The sequence below is a fragment of the Lithobates pipiens genome, unplaced genomic scaffold (genome assembly GCF_037356315.1).
Source record: "Lithobates pipiens isolate NorthernLeopardFrog02 unplaced genomic scaffold, aLitPip1_a1.2 Scaffold_77, whole genome shotgun sequence".
NCBI lineage: Eukaryota > Metazoa > Chordata > Amphibia > Anura > Ranidae > Lithobates > Lithobates pipiens.
Window position 1 is genome coordinate 186,612 of NW_027507900.1, and position 23,392 is coordinate 210,003.

The 23,392-nt window shown below is 49.9% G+C and overlaps 1 protein-coding gene across 1 annotated transcript; it reads left to right on the top strand.

Annotated features, from left to right (window-relative positions):
• The first annotated feature begins 1,279 nt into the window (after window positions 1–1,279).
• LOC143959485 (uncharacterized) lies at window positions 1,280–4,729 on the top strand. The gene is made up of 2 exons (XM_077468157.1): window positions 1,280–2,622; window positions 2,722–4,729. The coding sequence occupies exons 1-2, from the start codon at window positions 2,521–2,523 to the stop codon at window positions 3,823–3,825; spliced, it is 1,206 nt and encodes a 401-aa protein (XP_077324283.1). The 5' UTR covers window positions 1,280–2,520; the 3' UTR covers window positions 3,826–4,729.
• The last annotated feature ends 18,663 nt before the right edge of the window (window positions 4,730–23,392 follow it).

Sequence of the window (23,392 nt, forward strand, 5' to 3'; positions counted from 1 at the left end):
GCGACCAAGGCGTGGCCCCTCCACCGGAGTGCGACCAAGGCGTGGCCCCTCCACCGGAGTGCGACCAAGACGTGGCCCCTCCACCGGAGTGCGACCAAGACGTGGCCCCTCCACCAGAGTGCGACCAAGACGTGGCCCCTCCACCAGCGTGCGACCAAGACATGGCTACTCCACCAGAGTGCGACCTAGACAATCCATCCATCCGCAGCACACATGATGAGATCGCCTCACAAGTACCATCCAGCGTGGTCACCAAGGACCAGTCATGTGTACTCTCCTTTGAACACATGACCTGTTATGGAGTCCTTGGAAAGGGGGCCAGTTCGCAGGTGATCTTGGCCTCTCATCCCGCCATTGACCAGAAGCTGGCGGTTAAACTTGTGAAAAAGACAGAATTTATTCATTATGAAGACGATAGTGATATGGTTTTCTTAGAACGTGACGTGCTGAAAGTAGCCAGGGAGTGTCCATTTATTACACATCTGTTTGGAACGTTCCAGACAAAGGTAAGTCTTTTCACCTTCCAATTTCTTTACCAGACCAGACAGAAGTAGCATTGCAATAAGAACAGTCCAGTAATGGCGGCCTACTTAGTTCCTCTGTCCGGTTTTCCTAAATTAAGTGTGTCTGTCTATTCCTCCACAAAATGAAATCCTGCATGTCTATAATGTAAACTTTATCTCTTGTGTTCACACAGAATCATCTCGCCTTTGTCCTGGAATGTGTGACCAGAGGGGATCTCCATAGTGCCATGGCAGTAGCTCCATTTCCTGGGGGCACCATAAGGTAAGATCAATGAACGGGTCACTCTGGAGTCGGGGGTGACTGACCACAGCCAGTGATGTAGTCAGCCCCTTCACCTGAGCCTCGTCCATCCAAACCCCTATGTATTACAGGGGGAAGTCATTTCATCTTTAGATTTCATTACTCTGTGATGATTTGTGATGCTAATTCCTCTATCTCTTTCCCCCATCAGATACTTCATAGCAGAAATGATCTGTGGTCTGCAGTTTCTGCATTCTAGGGAGATCATCCACAGAGACCTCAAGCCTGCAAATATTCTTTTGGATAACGTTGGACACATCAAAATAGCCGATTTCGGCTTGGCACGTATGGGCGTCACGGAGTCCAGCAGGATTCAAGGACAATCGGGAACACCAGGGTACTTGTCGCCAGAGGTAAGATACTTGCTTTCCACCTGATATTAGACCTAATTGTAATATTTGTTATAATGGGATATAGAGATAAACTAAAGGGAGGTAATTTTTCACTAAATTAAGAATTTCTTTACTGGTGACCTGGTTGGTTTCAGTGGGTTTCCAGGCTGGAACAATATTCCAGGGGTATTTGTCCCCATTGGTTTGTATTGGTGACCATTGTCATTGAGAAAGAAAGTTAGAGTTTTAGATCTTTCCCCAGAACACGAGGGGAGGAGAAACCTTCAACGGGCACACCTGTTCTGGTGAAATTTACCTCAATTTGGAAGATTTCAGCCAATTTCCTTTTGTGTCTCTGTGAGACCTAAAGCCCCACCTCCAATATTCACAAGCTCCGCCTTGGTTTGAGGTCTTTTGAGCACAATTTTAGGAGTCCTGGGAGGATTCATAGATCCCATATATCAGCATTGAGTCGTCTCCGTCCTCTACCCAACAATCAGCTCATCCTTCTTTTTCTCTTTATGTTTCTACAGGCCCTTCAAAACATTCCATACTTCGGAGCGGCTGATTATTTCTCTCTGGGAATAATCGTGTATAAGATGGCTTTCGGCAGACATCCATTTCTGACCGGCAGGGAGTCCGCAGAGGAAGAAGTGAAGATCGTGACCACAAGGGAACCGCATTATCCAGATAGCATGAACCCGTATCTCCGTGACGTCATAGAGATGGTAAGTATACATAGAAATTTTACACCTTTTAAGTGACAATGTTCTTTCCCTGTTGCATACATTATATCTTATTAGGATTTTATTAAACATGGTTCCACCTTCTTACCATCACATATCGATGGAGGTCATAGCTGTACTTTCAGCAAGCTGACTGCTTAATGGAAGGATCTGCCTTCCCCTGTCATAAGGAAAGAAGCAGCCCTTTTTAATTTACGGTCCGGGTGGTTCCATTGGATAGTGATGGGGCCAATCGCACACATTGAATTCAATTTCTGGGGACATTCCGTGCACAGACAACATATAGAACTCCCCTGGGACTGCCAGAGTCATAAGAAAAATCATGGCAGGTGCAGATTTCATAGAAATCTCTTTTTTAATACATTCCTAATTCACATTTAATTGCAAAATATCTGATGTTTCTTTCCTTTAATAACTATTCTGAACTAATATGACACAAATAAGGCCCCATGCTACCATCCAATCCAATCAGGATGTAGTAGCAGGTCAGAAGGCAAAATAATAGAGAGAATCAGAATCAAATATTACATTGTTCATAGATTGTTCATGTTATTCCAGTGTATCTTATTATATTTTGTTCCTTTTTACAGTTCCTATGTAAAGACCAAGAGCTGCGGATGAGTCTAGTAAGAGACATCAGAGAACACCCCTACTTCAGCAAGGTGGACTGGAAGGAGCTAGAGAAAGGGAACTCACGCCCACCATTTCCAAATCGACATGTAAGTATACGGGAGGAGTCCCAGCACAATGGGGGGATTTCTAGGGATTATTTCCCTATCGATCAGAAACATTGACAAAATACTTTTTTCTCTTTCCAGATGCATGAGGAAGACCTGGGGGAAGGAATTCCAGGGGATGCTTTCATTAAAAATGAAGACTTTGGGAGAGATGAGGTTCCACACCGGCAGGAGAGATTTGAGGGCTTCTCCTACCTGAGCGAGAATGTGAATTGCAGCCAGTGGCCTAATACTCACCACTGGAAAACCAGTATCAACCCAGAGCCTCGTCGCCACCATCCGAGGGGCAATAACATTAACACAGAGCCTCGTCAGCACCATCCAAGGGGCAATGACATTAACAGAGGGCCTCGTCAGCACCATCCAAGGGGCAATGACATTAACAGAGGGCCTCGTCAGCACCATCCAAGGGGCAATGACATTAACAGAGGGCCTCATCAGCACCATCCAAGGTGCAATGACATTAACAGAGGGCCTCGTCAGCCCCATTTGAAGGAAGAGCCTCGTCAGCACCATCCAAGGGGCAATGACATTAACAGAGGGCCTCGTCAGCCCCATTTGAAGGAAGAGCCTCGTCAGCACCATCCAAGGGGCAATGACATTAACAGAGGGCCTCCTCATCACCATTTGAAGGAAGAGCCTCGTCGGCACCATCCAAGGGGCAATGACATTAACAGAGGGCCTCATCAGCCCCATTTGAAGGAAGAGCCTCGTCACCACCAACCGAGGGGCAATGACATTAACAGAGGGCCTCGTCAGCCCCATTTGAAGGAAGAGCCTCGTCACCACCAACCGAGGGGCAATGACATTAACAGAGGGCCTCGTCAGCCCCATTTGAAGGAAGAGCCTCGTCAGCACCATCCAAGGGGCAATGACATTAACAGAGGGCCTCGTCAGCCCCATTTGAAGGAAGAGCCTCGTCACCACCATCCAAGGGGCAATGACATTAACAGAGGGCCTTGTCAGCCCCATTTGATGGAAGAGCCTCGTCACCACCAACCGAGGGGCAATGACATTAACAGAGGGCCACGTCAGCAACATTTGAAGGAAGAGCCTCGTCACCACCATCCGAGGGGCAATGACATTAATAGAGGGCCTCCTCATCACCATTTGAAGGAAGAGCCTCGTCACCACCAACCGAGGGTATTTGACCTCAAAAGAGATTTGCCTGCTGTGAGACGGTAACACAAGCAGTACTGAGTGAGATAATTGTGGCACACTGGCAATGATCTCCCTACACCATACATAGAACCATACATAGAATGTATACATAGGGCCATACATACCACCATACTCAGCATGCCTACCTAGTACCAAACATACCACCATCGGGGCCACCAATAAGGGGGTACCACTGGTTCTCCTGTAGGGGCTGGGCACAGAAAACATGAGGAATCGGTGCGGCGGGCGGATGCACTGATCAGTGGGGGAGGCACTGATCTGTGCGGATGCTCAATGCATATATTCTGAATGATCCCCAAAGATGATTGTAAACAAGCATGCAAGTGTGTTTTATTGCATACATACCTGCGTATATAGCACCATGCATACCATCATACACAGCATGTCTACATACCACCACCAGGGCCACCAATAAGGGGGTACCACCAGTCCTCCTGTAGGGGGCTGGGCACAGAAAACATAAGGAATCGGTGCGGCGGGCGGAGGCACTGATCAGTGTGGGGGCGCTGATCTGTGCGGATGCTCAATGCATATATTCTGAATGAGCCCCAAAGATGATTGTGAACAAGCAGGTAGGTGTGTTTTATTGCATACATACCTGCAATACATATGTTCTGTATGGTTCTATGTATGGTTTTTTTCTCTATATGAGATGAACTGGGCACCCTAGACTGATGATTCAGGGACAATCCGATCGCCTTAGGGGGTCAGGAAGGAATTTTTCCCCCCCTTGGAGCCCATCTGGCCGGGGGGGTTTTCGCCTTCCTCTGAATCATCTTAAGGTTTAGGCTTAGTGTAAAAAGGCCCTGCCTTTGAGGAGTCCTAGGTCAACCGTCACTGTTCTCCGAAGCCCGACAATCATTTCCATCTATAGATTTATCTCCAATAAAGATTGGTCGCACCTTAATTGTCTTTGTATGTGTTTTTTTTCTTCTTTTTTCTAAGAAATATAATGAGGAATGGCAGCAGGGTGAGGAATCTTGCCCCATACTTCACCACTAGGGATGAGCTTCGATTTCAAGAGGAAGATCGAACATTATGGTCCGTTGGTGCCAAATTAGAGCGGCGTGTCACGGCCCATAATGCACTGCGTCATAGCAGTGCATTGCTGGCTGATGATTGGCCAAGCATGCACGATGACCCGCATGCTTTGGCCACTCACAGCGGCGTCAGCGAAGAGAGCCATAATTGGTCACAGGCCAATTTTTGATGCAATACTTTGCAGCAGGGCTCATTCCTGTGCCCCAACTAGAGTAACTGTAAGGGGTTGCAGTGTTGTGGCACCAGTGCCTAAGGCCCAATTTTTCTGCCCCTGTTCAGGGGCATGTAATTACAATTCTTGATCTAATATTTCACAGCAGGGCCCGTTCCTGCGCCCACCCAGAGTAACTGTGAGGGATTACAGTGTTGTGGCAACACCAACACCTAAGGCCCACATTTTTGCGTTTATATTTTGAGTATATAGAGCAGGCCCCTACTTTCAAACATCCAACTTACAAACAACTCCTACTTTCAAACAGAAGGAGACAACAGGAAGTGAGAGGAAATCTACCCCTAGGAAGGGAAATTCTCTCCTGTAAGAGTTCCTTGTTTCACAAAAAAACCCAAATTTTAACAATCCAATTGTCATTGGGACAGAAAGTGAGGTGAAATCTTCTGAACAGGTGCGCACAGACAGCAAAACAAATTATACAGGGGTGATAACCCTTCCCTATGTTTTCCAAAAAGCTTAAAAATAGATTTTTTGGCTGGAGCTACACTTTAAAAATGTACCAGTTAAAAATTACAAACAGATTCTACTTAATAACAAACCTACACAGTCCCTGTCTTGTTTGGACCGCCTGTATACTGCTGTTCTGAGTATATAGGGCCTGGGGGCCTCAGGCCTTTCCTTTTTATAATTTGGGTGTGCGGTTCTCCTTAATGTCCATACAAGACCCAAAGGGGCTGGTAATGGGCTTGGGGGCGGGGTACCCATGCCTTTGTTCTCAATGATTTTCATCCATATTGCCGGGACCAGACATTACATTAAAGCCGCAAGCAGTTTTAAATGACTTTTATTCCTTTAGAAATGTCATTTTGTGCAGGGACATACCAGTCCACTCCACACCCCTCATGTACATACCTCCCACCTCCATACACTCCACACCCCTCATGTACATACCTCCCACCTCCATACACTCCACACCCCTCATGTACATACCTCCCACCTCCATACACTCCACACCCCTCTCATGTACATACCTCCCACCTCCATACACTCCACACCCCTCATGTACATACCTCCCACCTCCATACACTCCACACCCCTCATGTACATACCTCCCACCTCCATACACTCCACACCCCTCTCATGTACATACCTCCCACCTCCCTACACTCCACACCCCTCTCATGTACATACCTCCCACCTCCATACACTCCACACCCCTCATATACATACCTCCCACCTCCATACACTCCACACCCCTCATGTACATACCTCCCAACTCTATACACTCCACACCCCTCTCATGTACATACCTCCCACCTCCATACACTCCACACCCCTCTCATGTACATACCTCCCACCTCCATACACTCCACACCCCTCATATACATACCTCCCACCTCCATACACTCCACACCCCTCATGTACATACCTCCCACCTCCATACACTCCACACCCCTCATGTACATACCTCCCACCTCCATACACTCCACACCCCTCATATACATACCTCCCACCTCCATACACTCCACACCCCTCATATACATACCTCCCACCTCCATACACTCCACACCCCTCATGTACATACCTCCCACCTCCATACACTCCACACCCCTCTCATGTACATACCTCCCATCTCCATACACTCCACACCCCTCTCATGTACATACCTTCCACCTCCATACACTCCACACCCCTCGTGTACATACCTCCCACCTCCATACACTCCGCACCTCTCATGTACATACCTCCCACCTCCGTACACTCCGCACCCCTCATGTACATACCTCCTACCTCCATACACTCCGCACCCATCTCATGTACATACCTCCCACCTCCATACACTGCACACCCCTCATGTACATACCTCCCACCTCCATACACTCCACACCCCTCTCATGTACATACCTCCTACCTCCATACACTCCACACCCCTCATGTACATACCTCCGACCTCCATACACTCCACACCCCTCATGTACATACCTCCCACCTCCATACACTCCGCACCTCTCATGTACATACCTCCCACCTCCGTACACTCCGCACCCCTCATGTACATACCTCCCACCTCCATACACCCCACATCCCCCATAATTACTAATTAGAAAAATTTTATGACAGAAACAAATTTTTTTAATTTATAGCACAAAAATAAAAACCTCACTAGTGATTAAATACCACCAAAAGAAAGGTCTATTTGTGTGGAAAAAAGGACGCAAGTTTCATATGGGTAGAGTGTTGTATGAGTAATTGTCATTCAAACTGTGAGAGCGCTGAAAGCTGAAAATTGGTGTGTACAGGAAGGGGGTGTAAGTGCCTGGTATTGAGGTGGGTAGCAGCGGGTAAAATAAGTATAGAACACCTCACCATTTTTCTAGGTAAATATACAGTATGTGACAAAAGTAAGTACACCCCTCAGTGACATTTCTTCTTCTAAAATGTAAAGTAGTGAGTGTACAGCTTGTATAACAGTGTACATTTCCTGTCCCCTCCAAATAACTCAACACACAGCCATTAATGTCTTTGTGCGCTGGTCCAAACCAATTGGTGGAGGGGGGATTATGGAGTGGGGGGAGGGGGGATTATGGAGTGGGGGGATTATGGTGTCGGAGGGGGGAGGGGGGATTATGGTGTCGGAGGGGAGATTATGGAGTTGGGGGAGGGGAGATTATGGAGTGGGGGGAGGGGAGATTATGGAGTGGGGGAGGGGAGATTATGGTGTCAGAGGGGAGATTATGGAGTTGGGGAGGGGAGATTATGGAGTGGGGGGAGGGGAGATTATGATGTCAGAGGGGGGATTATGGAGTGGGGGGAGGGGAGATTATGGAGTGGGGGGAGGGGAGATTATGGTGTCAGAGGGGAGATTATGGAGTTGGGGGAGGGGAGATTATGGAGTGGGGGGAGGGGAGATTATGGAGTGGGGGGAGGGGAGATTATGGTGTCAGAGGGGGGATTATGGTGTCGGAGAGGGGATTATGGTGGGGGGGTTGCTTTTCAGAGGTTGGACTTGGCCCCTTAGTTCCAGTGAAGGGAACTCTTAAGGCGTCAGCATACCAAGACATTTTGGACAATTTCATGCTCCCAACTTTGTGGGAACAGTTTGGGGACGGCCTCTTCCTGTTCCAACATGATTGCTCACCAGTGCACAAAGCAAGGTCCATAAAGACATGGATGAGCGAGTTTGGAGTGGAGGTACTTGACTGGCCTGCACAGAGTCCTTACCTCAACCCCATAGAACACCTTTAGGATGAATTAGATCGGAGACTGCGAGGTAGGCCTTCTCGTCCAACATCAGTGCCTGAACTCACAAAAGTTCTTCTGGAAGAATGGTCAAACATTTCCATAGACACCCTCCTAAACCTTGTGGACGGCCTTTCCAGAAGAGGTGAACCTGTTATAGCTGCAAAGGGCAAACTCAATATTGAACCCTCCGGACGAAGACTGGGCTGCCATTAGAAATGATGGGGCACTGGAAAGCTGACCTGACAGCCCCCACCTATCCACAGACAGCTTCTGTTCCACCACCTGCTGACCCAATGGGAAGTGCTGCCTGTACCCCCTATTGATGGTCCTGATAACTGGTGATCTGTAGTATTTACAGACTGGGCCAGAGGGTGGCCTAGAGTATGGGTAGAATGGAGGGTGACCTGTAACTATGTGGGGTATCAGCAGATACTGGGGGGTGACTTGTAGCAAAGACATTGTTAGTAGGTTAGGCTTTACCTCCTAGCGGGGCAGCTGTTTAGTGCTGATCCTCAGAGCTTCCAGTGGTGTGTTGGCCTTGGAGATGTTGATGGTGAGCGGTCTTCTCTGAGCCCCGGATTCTGCCTTGCAGGACACTCCTCTTCTCCATTACTCTGAGCTCTTCCCCCTTCACTGGCTGGACCCTTTTATTCCGTCCTTCCACCAACAACTATCTGTACCCGAAACAAGATGGAAGACAAAGAAAGAACACAAACGTCAGCCAATCACATCCACATTGTAAGTAATAGAACCACCTTACATCAGGTGCCGCCATAAGAGTGCCCCTTACATCAGGTGCCCCCAACAGAGTGCCCCTTACATCAGGTGCCCCATAACAGTGCCCCTTACATCAGGTGCCCTCCATGGCGTGGCTCCTCCCAACATCCACTGACTCCTCCCACTGTGTGACTCCTCCCACCATCCAGTGACTCCTCCCACCACCCACTGACTCCTCCCATCGTGTGACTCCACCCACCATTGTGTGACTCCTCCCACCATCTCCTGTCTCCTCCCACCATCCAGTGACTCCTCCCTCCATCGCATAGCTCCTCACACTATCCCGTAACGCCTCCCACCATCATGTGACTCCTCCCACCATCCACTGACTCCTCTCATCGCGTGGCTCCTCCCACCATCCACTGACTCCTCCCACCATCATGTGGCTCCTCCCACCACCCAGTGACTCCTCCCACCATCAACTGACTCCTCCCACTGCGTGACTCCTCCCACCACCCGTGGCTCCTCCCACCATCCACTGACTGCTGTCATCATCGTGTGACTCCTCCCACCACCCTGTGACTCCTCCCACCATCAACTGACTCCTCCCACCACCAACTGACTCCTCCCACATCCCGTGACTTCTCCCACGACTCCTTCCACCATCCACTGAATCCTCCCATCACATGGCTCCTCCCACCATCCAGTGACTCCTCTCACCATCCACTGACTCCTCCCACCACCAACTGACTCCTCCCACCACTGTGTGGCTCCTCCCACATCCTGTGACATCTTCCAGTGTGTGACTCCACCCACGACTCCTCCCACCATCCCGTGACTCCTCTCACCATCCACTGAATCCTCCCATCACGTGGCTCCTCCCACCATCCCGTGACTCCTCTCACCATCCACTGACCCCTCCTATCACGTGACTCCTCCAACCATCCCCTGACTCCTCCCAACATCGCGTGGCTCCTCCCAACATCGCGTGGCTCCTCACACAAACCTGTGGCTCCTCCCACCATCCACTGACTCCTCCCACCATCCCGTGACTCCTCCCACCATCCCCTGGTCATCCCACCATCCCCTGTCTCCTCCTCCCATCGCGTGGCTCCTCACACAATCCTGAATGAATGAATGAATGAAATACTTATATAGCGCACAATGCGAACTGAATCGCCTCTAGGCTGCTGTGGCTCCTCCCACCATACCGTGACTCCTCCCACCATACCGTGACTCCTCCCACCATCTCCTGTCTTCTCCCACCAACCTGTGACCCCTCCCACCGTCTCCTCCCACCAACCCGTGACCCCTCCCACCATCAATGGACTCCTCCCATCTTGTGGCCCTCCCACCATTCACTGACTCCTCCCAATATCCCGTTACCCCTCCCACCATTGCGTGGCTTCTCCTACCATCCCATGACTCCTCCCACCATCCCGTGACTCCCCCACTATCAACGGACTCCTCCCACCATCGTGTGGCTCCTCCCACCATCGAGGGACTCCTCCCACATCCCGTGACTCCTCCCACCATCCACTGACTCCCCCCACCCTCCCGTGACTCCTCCTCCCCGTGGTGTGATTCTCCCCACCCTCCCGTGACTCCTCCTCCCCGTGGTGTGACTCCCCCCAGCCGTGGTGTGGCTCCTCCCCCCGTAGTATGGCTCCTCCCCCCGTAGTGTGACCCCCCCGCGGGGTGACCCCTCCCCAGCCGCGGGGTGACTCTCCCCAGCCGCGGGGTGACTCTCCCCAGCCGCGGGGTGACTCCACCCAGCCGCGGTGTGGCTCCTCCCGCCGCGGTGTGACTCCTCCCCCCGTGGTGTGGCTCCTCCCCCGTGGTGTGGCTCCTCCCCCCACGGTGTGGCTCCTCCCGCTGCGGTGTGACTTCTCCCCCCGTGGTGTGACTCCTCCCCCCGTGGTGTGACTCCTCTATCAGGCATTACTAGATGGCAGACTGTGGGAGGAGTCTCAGCTGTCACAGCATTTAGGAGCCTTTTCTTCCACCAATCGTCACTCAGTATTCCTCACAGAGCTGACAGCGGGAGGGAGGACTGTTGTGGATGGAGGGCGGGAGCTGCCCAAGGTTATCAAGCAAGTGATTGGTTGCTAGGACCGCCCTTCATCCAAGCAGCCAATCACTATCTTGCAGCTCCCACCCTCCATCCAGACCCCCCCACCCCCGCCTTCCTGCCCAGCACAATTTGCAGCTTTCATGGCGGTCGCACTTTGAGTGACAATTACACGGTCATACAAAACTCTACACATTTTATTCACACAAATAGAACTTTCTCTTGGTGATAATTAATCACCGTTGGGCGGGGTTTTATCTTTTCTAAAATAATAAAAAAACTAAAAAAGACCGCCCCTTTTTTATATATTTTATTTCCTTGTTTACATGGGATCAGCTGTGATTGGACACAGCCAATCACATGGGTGAAGAGCCTAAACTGGGCGTGGTCATATGACATGGCTCCGCTCCGCTGTCATTGGTCTATATGGCAGGTGGGAGGCGGTTAGTAGTGTGGTGGGGGGTGGGGGAGGGTTTGAGGACTGTGATGTGCAGTGGAGAAGGAGGAGCTCAGATCTGTGATATCGGGTAGCTCCGCCCATTCATTTTATTGGTCATCATTACCTGCGAGAAACAGAGAAAGGCGTCCCTGATTTTTACTTTTTTATGGCGCCGAGCCAGACGGCGCTGCGGTGATATGCGGTTTGGTTCACTCGAAATGCGCCCCGGATGCCGACATGACCTTCAGAGTTTTACTGACCTGTCCAATAATACCCCTATTCAATGTTATTGGGCCCATCCCACCATCTTGTGACTCCTCCCACTATCCTACAACGCCTCCTCCTGTCATGTGACTATATCTTCTGTGCTGACCTGTACCCTTCACAAGGGAATCGGGGGGCTTCAGTCACCAAAACTGCAGTGTTTATCCTCCATGACACGTCACAGGAAGCCCCTCCATGGTTATCAGAGGACAGAATGACTGATAAAGGAAGGTCCGTAGACGTGGTGTATCTAGATAAAGGAAGGTCCGTAGACGTGGTGTATCTAGATAAAGGAAGGCCCTTAGACGTGGTGTATCTAGATAAAGGAAGGCCCGTAGACGTGGTGTATCTAGATAAAGGAAGGCTCGTAGACGTGGTGTATCTAGATAAAGGAAGGCCCGTAGACGTGGTGTATCTAGATAAAGGAAGGCTCGTAGACGTGGTGTATCTAGATAAAGGAAGGCCCGTAGACGTGGTGTATCTAGATAAAGGAAGGCCCGTAGACGTGGTGTATCTAGATAAAGGAAGGTCCGTAGACGTGGTGTATCTAGATAAAGGAAGGCCCGTAGACGTGGTGTATCTAGATAAAGGAAGGCCCGTAGACGTGGTGTATCTAGATAAAGGAAGGCCCGTAGACGTGGTGTATCTAGATAAAGGAAGGCCCGTAGACGTGGTGTATCTAGATAAAGGAAGGCCCGTAGACGTGGTGTATCTAGATAAAGGAAGGCCCGTAGACGTGGTGTATCTAGATAAAGGAAGGCCCGTAGACGTGGTGTATCTAGATAAAGGAAGGCCCGTAGACGTGGTGTATCTAGATAAAGGAATGCCCGTAGACGTGGTGTATCTGGATAAAGGAAGGCTCGTAGACGTGGTGTATCTAGATAAAGGAAGGCCCGTAGACGTGGTGTATCTAGATAAAGGAAGGCCCGTAGATGTGGTGTATCTGGATAAAGGAAGGCCCGTAGACGTGGTGTATCTGGATAAAGGAAGCCTCGTAGACGTGGTGTATCTGGATAAAGGAAGGCCCGTAGACGTGGTGTATCTAGATAAAGGAAGGCCCGTAGACGTGGTGTATCTAGATAAAGGAAGGCCCGTAGACGTGGTGTATCTAGATAAAGGAAGGCCCGTAGACGTGGTGTATCTAGATAAAGGAAGGCCCGTAGACGTGGTGTATCTAGATAAAGGAAGGCCCGTAGACGTGGTGTATCTAGATAAAGGAAGGCCCGTAGACGTGGTGTATCTAGATAAAGGAAGGCCCGTAGACGTGGTGTATCTAGATAAAGGAAGGCCCGTAGACGTGGTGTATCTAGATAAAGGAAGGCCCGTAGATGTGGTGTATCTAGATAAAGGAAGGCCCGTAGACGTGGTGTATCTAGATAAAGGAAGGCCCGTAGACGTGGTGTATCTAGATAAAGGAAGGCCCGTAGACGTGGTGTATCTAGATAAAGGAAGGCCCGTAGACGTGGTGTATCTAGATAAAGGAAGGCCCGTAGACGTGGTGTATCTAGATAAAGGAAGGCCCATAGATGTGGTGTATCTAGTGTGGCAGCACGCAGGTAAAGTCACCTGGTTGTATCCAGGATGGGAAATATGTGTGTCCTAGATTCAGGCTTTATGCAGACTTGTACAACTAGAGGGGAAGAGTTAATGAGCCCAGCTGAAGTAAGTGGGCTCATTAAGACCTCTACAAAAACCCCAGCATGCTTAGGGAGATGCTCCATCCTGGAACCAGTTTTGTGTTTGTAAAGACTGGGGAGTGTGACACCTGTTCTGTGCGGTGAGGTAACGCCTGTGTGGCAAACCTCTACAACAGAGACAGAGACAGGGACTGGTGCTGCACAAGGCTGCACTCAGTTGTTAGACAGGGAATCCATGTGTGTAATTAGAGGTCAAGCTGACCAGGATTTATTTTCATGTTTTATTTTTGTTTGGCTGTTATATGTTTCACTGCATGTAGCATAAATAAACCGCATCTTTTGTTTTTTTGCACCTACAACGCTGTCTGCTGTGCCTGACTTTGTGTTGTGAACCCATCCAGGGGGTCACACACACCCGCTGCCGAGCTAACCCCCTCACAGTTGGTGGAGAATTTTGGCATTTTTTTTTTTAAGGCCAGCATGGAGGAGATACTGAGACAGCTGGCTCTAGCAAATGCAAATCAGCAGCAAACAAATGCGGCTTTACAAAAGAGCCTTGCAGCCCAGCAGAAAGCTCACCTGCAGAGTCTGGAAGCTCAGCAACAAGCCCAGCAGCGATCTGAACCCCGCTTCATAGACCTGTTGCAGAAGCAAGAGCAGAGTTTTCGACAGCAAATAGAGACATTAATACAGCAACGTCCGCAGACCAATGAGGCAAGTGGTTACAATAATACCGCATCCTTTGGTGTGAGCCGTTTACTGACAAAAATGACGGGAGAGGATGATCCGGAGGTGTTTTTGACCACATTTGAAAGGACTGCTGAAAGGGAAAAGTGGCCTAAGGAGCAATGGGCTGGACTGGTGGCCCCTCTGTTAACTGGGGAATCGCAGAAAGCTTATTATGACCTAGAGCCTGACCAAGCAAAAGACTATGTGGTGCTAAAAGCAGAAATATTGGCACGGCTGGGTGTCACCCTGGCCGTCCGGGCTCAGCGTGTGCATAATTGGACTTTTCAGGTTGGAAAACCCCCCAGGTCTCAAATGTATGATCTCATTCACCTGAGCAGATAGTGGCTGCAGCCAGAGACTTTGACCGCACCAAACATTGTGGAACGTGTTGTTATGGATCGTTTCCTGAGAGCTCTTCCTACTGCCATCCAAAGATGGGTAAGCCATGGAGACCCAGAAAATGCCGATAAACTTGTGGATCTGGTTGAGAGGTACTTGGCTACAGAGAACCTGACCACCTCTTCCAGGGACTCACGGACTTTCCATCCTAAGACCAGATCATCCCCAGTGGCGGGTAAGATGACTCCAAGGGGTGAGGGTGGAGAGCGTGAGAGGGTGGGAGTTCTACCTAAGGTCTGGCGGGAGCAGCCCAGGAAGCCCATGCTGCAAGAGACAGCGAAAAAGATTATTTGCTACCGCTGCCGGCAAGAGGGACATATTGCAGCCAATTGCCCCGTTGTGGATGAGCCTATGCAATGTGACTTGATAAGGGAGAGACGTCAGTCGATGTTTGCGACAGTTGCATGCACTGCCATTCGGGGACCTGAGAAACATTTATGTAAAATGTGTATTAATGGTAGACATGTTGATGTGTTGCTGCATTCAGGTAGCCTGGTAACATTGATAAAAGCTGAATTAGTTACTACAGAGGTCTCTGGGAAGAACAAGGTGGCTGTTATTTGTGTGCATGGGGACCCCCGAGAGTATCCTGTAGCTTCAGTGTTTTTTGAGACCCCCAAAGGTAACCTCTCTCATCAGGTGGGGTTAGTGTCTCACTTAACACATGATGCTATTGTGGGAAGGGATTTTCCAAAATTCTGGGAACTCTGGGATTGTCCTGAGCCCCCCACTGGTGCCCCTATAGACCAGGAAGATGACCAGAATTCCTCTGGGGGTGGTGAGGACTCTCCTGAATTTCCCTTGTCGGTATTGGCGGGGGAAACTCGAGAAACTGGGGAGGAATCAACATCCTCAGATGAAAACATGCCGTCTGTGGAGTTTTCGGATCTTGAGGTTCACAGGGAAAATTTTGCCACAGAACAGTTAAAAGACCCCACCCTAATAAAGGCACGGGAAAATGTGGTGAAAATAGATGGCGAGTTAGTGAACCCAGATAAGACTTGCCCTTATCCTTACTTCACTATGGAAAGGGACCTGCTGTATCGAGTGGCTCAAAGGGCAGAAGAAACCATTGAGCAACTTGTAGTGCCCAAACCTTACAGGAAGTTGGTGTTAGAATTGGCCCATGGGCACATTCTGGGAGGTCATCTGGGGAATGAGAAAACCAGAGAGAGGGTACTGCAGAGATTCTATTGGCCTGGGGTCATGAAGGAAATAGAAAATTATTGTTCCTCCTGCCCTGTGTGTCAGAAGTCGGCACCTATGCCACATTTCCGTAACCCGCTGGTACCTCTTCCTATCACTGAGGTCCCCTTTGAGAGGATAGCAATGGATTTGGTAGGTCCGATAATGAAGTCCGCTAGGGGGCATCAGTACATTTTGGTTATATTGGACTATGCCACCCGTTATCCGGAAGCAATTCCTCTCCGAAATACCTCGGCCAAAACCATAGCCAAAGAGCTATCTCTTGTTTTTAGCCGCGTGGGTATTTGTAAGGAACTGCTTACGGACCAAGGTACACCCTTTATGTCCCGGGTAATGAAAGAACTATGCAAGTTGTACAAAGTGACACAATTGCGTACATCTGTGTATCACCCCCAAACAGATGGGTTGGTTGAAAGATTCAACAAAACCCTAAAACAAATGTTAACCACTTGGGTACCGCGCTATTGCCGAATGACGGCATTAGCGCGGACCTAGATTTCCAGGACTACGTCTATTGACGTCGTCCTGGTTACGAGCGGCCTGCGCGCCCCCTGAGGGGCGCGCGCGGCGCGCTCTGTGATCGGCGAGTCCGTGAGACTCGCCTGATCACCGATCCGTGTAAGGGGTCGATCCCGACCCCTTATCACGTGATCAGCTGTCAGCCAATGACAGCTGATCATGTGATAGAACGGAGCCGGTAATCGGCTATTATTCCTCCTCGCGCTGACAGCGCGAGGAGAAAAAAAAAAAGCCGATCACCGGCGGCCGTGATCGGGACATCAGTCCCGATCACGGCCAGCAATGAAAGGCACCACATGCCACCTGCCAGTGCCCACCTGCCTCCCGCAGTGCCATCCTGAAATATAACAAAGTAAAAGTAAGTGCCCCCCGTCTGTGCCCATAATGCCCACAGTGCCACCCCACAGTGCCACCCACAGTGCCACCCCACAGTGCCACCCACAGTGCCACCCACAGTGCCACCCAATCTGCCTCAAAGGTGCTGCACCCCAGTGCCGCCCATCAGTGCCCAGCAGTGCCGCCCATCAGTGCCCAGCAGTGCCGCCCATCAGTGCCCAGCAGTGCCACCTATCAGAGCCACCTATCAGTGCCACCTATCAGTGCCCATCAGTCCCATCTATCTGTGGTACCTATCAGTGCCCATCCGTGCCACTTATCCGTGCCACCCATCCGTGTCATCTTATCTGTGCCCATCTTTGCCCATCAGTGCCGCCTTATCTGTGCCCATCGGTGCCGCCTTATCTGTGCCTATTAGTGCCGCCTTAACTATGCCTATCAGTGCCCACAAGTGCAGCCTATCAGTGCCCACCAATGCAGCCTATCAGTGCCCACCAATGCAGCCCATCAGTGCCCACCAATGCAGCCTATCAGTGCCGCCTCATCAGCACACTTCAATGAAGGAGAAAAATGACCCGTTTGCAAAATTTTATAACAAACTATTAAAACATGATTTTTTTTTTTGCATCTTTTTTTGTTTGTTTAGCAAAAAATAAAACTCCGAGCTGTAACTAAATACCACCAAAAGAAAGCTCTATTTGTGGGAAAAAAATGATAGAAATTTCATTTGGGTACAGTGTTGTATGACCGCGCAATTGTCATTCAAAGTGCATCAGCGCTGAAAGCTGAAAATTGGTCTGGGACTGAGGGGGGTTTAAGTGCCCAGTAAGCAAGTGGTTAAAGAAGGTGGTGGATAGAGATGGAAAGAATTGGGACTGTCTAATACCCTATCTGATGTTTGCCATTAGGGAGGTACCCCAATCCTCTACGGGTTTCTCACCCTTCGAGTTGCTCTATGGGAGACACCCAAGAGGGCTGCTGGATATCGCCAAGGAAACTTGGGAAAATGAGAGTTCTCCTCACAGGAGTGTGATTGAGCATGTCGCCCTGATGCAGGATAGAATCGCACAGGTAATGCCAATTGTAAAGGAACATTTGACCCAAGCGCAGTTAGCACAGCAGAGAGTGTACAACCGTGGGGCCAAGACCCGTACTTTTTCCCCGGGGGATAGGGTCTTGGTGCTAGTCCCTACGGTTGAAAGCAAATTTCTGGCCAAATGGCAAGGTCCATATGAAGTAATTGAAAAAATTAGTGAGGTGAACTACAGGGTTAGACAGCCAGGAAGGCGAAAGCCGGAGCAGATCTATCACGTCAATCTGCTGAAAGCCTGGAGGGATAGGGAATCCCTAGTCGCAGAGACTTGGTCACAAGCCCAGCCTGATTGCTTAGTTCCTGAGGATGGAATAGCAGTCACCTTATCGAAACCCCAACAACAGGAGGTTAAAGAGTTTGTACTTTGTAACAAAGAGATTTTCTCTTAGCTGCCAGGACAAACATCTGGCGTAGAGCATGACATTATCACCCCGCCAGGAGAAAGGGTAAAACTAAAACCTTATAGAATACCAGAGGCCCGACGGGAGGCAATACATGGGGAGGTTCAAAGGATGCTGGAATTGGGTGTGATAGAGGAGTCCCAGAGTGACTGGTCCAGTCCTATCGTACTAGTGCCCAAACCTGATGGGAGCTGGCGGTTTTGTTTCGACAATTGAATAAAGTTACAAAATTTGACACCTACCCCATGCCACGTATAGATGAGTTGATTGACCGGCTGGGAACAGCCCGATATATGACAACTCTTGATCTCACCAAAGGGTATTGGCAAATTCCCCTGGCCGAGTCGGCCAAGGAGAAAACTGCGTTTGTAACCCCAGATGGGGCATTCCAATATAAGAGAATGCCGTTTGGGTTACAGAATGCACCGGCAACATTCCAGCGGAAAATGGATAAGATTCTGAGGCCCCATCAGAAATATGCTGCAGCTTACCTGGATGATGTGATTATCCATAGCACAGACTGGGTCTCACATTTGCCAAAAGTACAAGCAGTCCTAGACTCTATCCGGGAAGCTGGGTTTACGGCCAATCCAAAGAAGTGTACCATTGGACAGGAGGAGGCCAAATATCTTGGGTACACTATTGGGAGGGGGGTGATAAAACCCCAAGTCAATAAAGTCGAGGCCATACAGAGTTGGCCACGTCCCAACAGCAAGAAACAGGTACGAGCCTTTCTGGGAATCGCTGGCTATTATCGACGATTCATTCCCCATTTTACTTCTCAGGCTGTGCCCCTCACCAACCTGACAAAAGGGAAAGAGTCGGTCATGGTTAAATGGTCCCCAGAGGCTGAAGAAGCATTTCAGTCCTTAAAAACAGCCTTATGTAGCCAGCCAGTGTTGTACTCACCAGACTTCTCTAAGGACTTTGTGGTACAAACTGATGCATCAGACGTTGGGTTAGGAGCAGTGTTATCCCAGGTCTGGAACGGGGAAGAGCACCCAGTCATTTACCTCAGCAGGAAGTTGAAGTCCCATGAGGTAAATTACTCCACGATTGAGAAGGAATGTTTAGCAGTGAAGTGGGCTCTAGATTCCCTTCGGTACTATCTGCTAGGTAGGCACTTTGACCTGGTGACTGATCACGCTCCTTTAAAGTGGATGGCTCAGAACAAGGAGACCAATAGAAGGGTAAATAGGTGGTTCCTGGTCCTACAGGAATTTAACTTTACAGTTAAGCATCGCCCTGGTGTTAAAATGGGGAATGTGGATGCTTTGTCTCGGATACATGCGTGTCTGGCTGCTTGTGTTACAACCCCAAGGTTGAAACAAGAGGGGGGGGGTATGTGGCAGCACGCAGGTAAAATCACCTGGTTGTATTCAGGATGGGAAATATGTGTGTCCTAGATTCAAGCTTTATGCAGACTTTTACAATTAGAGGGGAAGAGTTAATGAGCCCAGCTGTAGTAAGTGGGCTCATTAAGGCCTCTACAAAAAACCCCAGCATGCTTAGGGAGATGCTCCATCCTGGAACCAGTTTTGTGTGTATAGACTGGGGAGTCTGAGATCTGTTCTGTGCGGTGAGTTAACGCCTGTGTGGCAAACCCCTACAATAGAGACAGAGACTGGGGCAGCACAAGGCTGCACCCAGTTGTTAGACAGGGAGTCTACGTGTGTAGTTAGAGGTCAAACTGACCAGGATTTATTTTCTTGTTTTATTTTGTTTGGCTGTTATATGTATCACTGCATGTAGCCTAAATAAACCGGATCTTTTGTTTTTTTGCACCTACACCGCTGTCTGCTGTGTCTGACTTTGTGTTGTGAACCCATCCAGGGGGTCACACACACCCGCTACCGAGCTAACCCCCTAACACAAGATGTCCGCTTACCCCTTCTCACTGTATCCTTACCGTGGAGGTGTACGGGGTGTAACAAGATGTCCGCTTACCCCTTCTCACTGTATCCTTACTGTGGAGGTGTACGGGGTGTAACAAGATGTCCCCTTACCCCCTTCTCACTGTATCCTTACTGTGGAGGTGTACGGGGTGTAACAAGATGTCCCCTTACCCCCTTCTCACTGTATCCTTACTGTGGAGGTGTACGGGGTGTAACAAGATGTCCGCTTACCCCTTCTCACTGTATCCTTACTGTGGAGGTGTACGGGGTGTAACAAGATGTCCGCTTACCCCTTCTCACTGTATCCTTACTGTGGAGGTGTACGGGGTGTAACAAGATGTCCGCTTACCCCTTCTCACTGTATCCTTACTGTGGAGGTGTACGGGGTGTAACAAGATGTCCGCTTACCCCTTCTCACTGTATCCTTACTGTGGAGGTGTACGGGGTGTAACAAGATGTCCCCTTACCCCCTTCTCACTGTATCCTTACTGTGGAGGTGTACGGGGTGTAACAAGATGTCCGCTTACCCCTTCTCACTGTATCCTTACTGTGGAGGTGTACGGGGTGTAACAAGTTGTCCGCTTACCCCTTCTCACTGTATCCTTACTGTGGAGGTGTACGGGGTGTAACAAGATGTCCCCTTACCCCCTTCTCACTGTATCCTTACCGTGGAGGTGTACGGGGTGTAACAAGATGTCTGCTTTCCCCCTTCTCACTATATCCTTACTGTGGAGGTGTACGGGGTGTAATAAGATGTCCCCTTACCCCCTTCTCACTGTATCCTTACCGTGGAGGTGTACAGGGTGTAACAAGATGTCCGCTTACCCCTTCTCACTGTATCCTTACCGTGGAGGTGTACAGGGTGTAACAAGATGTCCGCTTACCCCTTCTCACTGTATCCTTACCGTGGAGGTGTACGGGGTGTAACAAGATGTCCGCTTACCCCTTCTCACTGTATCCTTACTGTGGAGGTGTACAGGGTGTAACAAGATGTCCGCTTACCCCCTTCTCACAGCATCCTCACTGTGGAGGTGTACGGGGTGTAACAAGATGTCCCATTACCCCCTTCTCACAGTATCCTTACTGTGGAGGTGTACGGGGTGTAACAAGATGTCCGCTTACCCCTTCTCACTGTATCCTTACTGTGGAGGTGTACGGGGTGTAACAAGATGTCCGCTTACCCCCTTCTCACTGTATCCTTACCGTGGAGGTGTACAGGGTGTAACAAGATGTCCGCTTACCCCTTCTCACTGTATCCTTACCGTGGAGGTGTACGGGGTGTAACAAGATGTCCGCTTACCCCTTCTCACTGTATCCTTACTGTGGAGGTGTACGGGGTGTAACAAGATGTCCCCTTACCCCCTTCTCACTGTATCCTTACTGTGGAGGTGTACGGGGTGTAACAAGATGTCCGCTTACCCCTTCTCACTGTATCCTTACTGTGGAGGTGTACGGGGTGTAACAAGATGTCCGCTTACCCCTTCTCACTGTATCCTTACTGTGGAGGTGTACGGGGTGTAACAAGATGTCCGCTTACCCCTTCTCACTGTATCCTTACTGTGGAGGTGTACGGGGTGTAACAAGATGTCCGCTTACCCCTTCTCACTGTATCCTTACTGTGGAGGTGTACGGGGTGTAACAAGATGTCCCCTTACCCCCTTCTCACTGTATCCTTACCGTGGAGGTGTACGGGGTGTAACAAGATGTCTGCTTTCCCCCTTCTCACTGTATCCTTACTGTAGAGGTGTACGGGGTGTAATAAGATGTCCCCTTACCCCTTTCTCACTGTATCCTTACCGTGGAGGTGTACAGGGTGTAACAAGATGTCCGCTTACCCCTTCTCACTGTATCCTTACCGTGGAGGTGTACAGGGTGTAACAAGATGTCCGCTTACCCCTTCTCACTGTATCCTTACTGTGGAGGTGTACAGGGTGTAACAAGATGTCCCCTTACCCCCTTCTCACTGTATCCTTACCGTGGAGGTGTACAGGGTGTAACAAGATGTCCGCTTACCCCTTCTCACTGTATCCTTACCGTGGAGGTGTACGGGGTGTAACAAGATGTCCGCTTACCCCTTCTCACTGTATCCTTACTGTGGAGGTGTACAGGGTTTAACAAGATGTCCGCTTACCCCCTTCTCACAGCATCCTCACTGTGGAGGTGTACGGGGTGTAACAAGATGTCCCATTACCCCCTTCTCACAGTATCCTTACTGTGGAGGTGTACGGGGTGTAACAAGATGTCCGCTTACCCCTTCTCACTGTATCCTTACTGTGGAGGTGTACGGGGTGTAACAAGATGTCCGCTTACCCCCTTCTCACTGTATCCTTACCGTGGAGGTGTACAGGGTGTAACAAGATGTCCGCTTACCCCTTCTCACTGTATCCTTACCGTGGAGGTGTACGGGGTGTAACAAGATGTCCGCTTACCCCCTTCTCACTGTATCCTTACTGTGGAGGTGTACGGGGTGTAACAAGGTGTCCGCTTACCCCTTCTCACTGTATCCTTACCGTGGAGGTGTACGGGGTGTAACAAGATGTCCGCTTACCCCCTTCTCACAGTATCCTCACTGTGGAGGTGTACGGGGTGTAACAAGATGTCCCCTTACCCCCTTCCCACTGTATCCCTACTGTGGAGGTGTACAGGGTGTAACAAGATGTCCCCTTACCCCCTTCTCACTGTATCCTTACTGTGGAGGTGTACGGGGTGTAACAAGATGTCCCCTTACCCCCTTCTCACTGTATCCTTACTGTGGAGGTGTACAGGGTGTAACAAGATGTCCGCTAACCCCCTTCTCACAGTATCCTCACTGTGGAGGTGTACAGGGTGTAACAAGATGTCCCCTTACCCCCTTCTCACTGTATCCTTACTGTGGAGGTGTACGGGGTGTAACAAGATGTCCCCTTACCCCTTCTCACTGTATCCTTACTGTGGAGGTGTACGGGGTGTAACAAGATGTCCCCTTACCCCCTTCTCACTGTATCCTTACTGTGGAGGTGTACAGGGTGTAACAAGATGTCCGCTAACCCCCTTCTCACAGTATCCTCACTGTGGAGGTGTACAGGGTGTAACAAGATGTCCCCTTACCCCCTTCTCACTGTATCCCTACTGTGGAGGTGTACGGGGTGTAACAAGATGTCCCCTTACCCCTTCTCACTGTATCCTTACTGTGGAGGTGTACGGGGTGTAACAAGATGTCCGCTTACCCTTTCTCACAGTATCCTTACCGTGGAGGTGTACGGGGTGTAACAAGATGTCCGCTTACCCCCTTCTCACTGTATCCTTACCGTGGAGGTGTACGGGGTGTAACAAGATGTCCCCTTACCCCCTTCTCACTGTATCCTTACCGTGGAGGTGTACGGGGTGTAACAAGATGTCCGCTTACCCCCTTCTCACTGTATCCTTACT

What these genes read in the sequence shown, in the direction of transcription:
- LOC143959485 (XM_077468157.1), top strand. Translation starts at nt 2,521, where the DNA reads ATGAGTCTAGTAAGAGACATCAGAGAACACCCCTACTTCAGCAAGGTG. An exon ending in CACCATTTCCAAATCGACAT is followed by an intron (nt 2,623 to 2,721) that starts GTAAGTATACGG and finishes TTCTCTTTCCAG; the next exon opens with ATGCATGAGGAAGACCTGGG.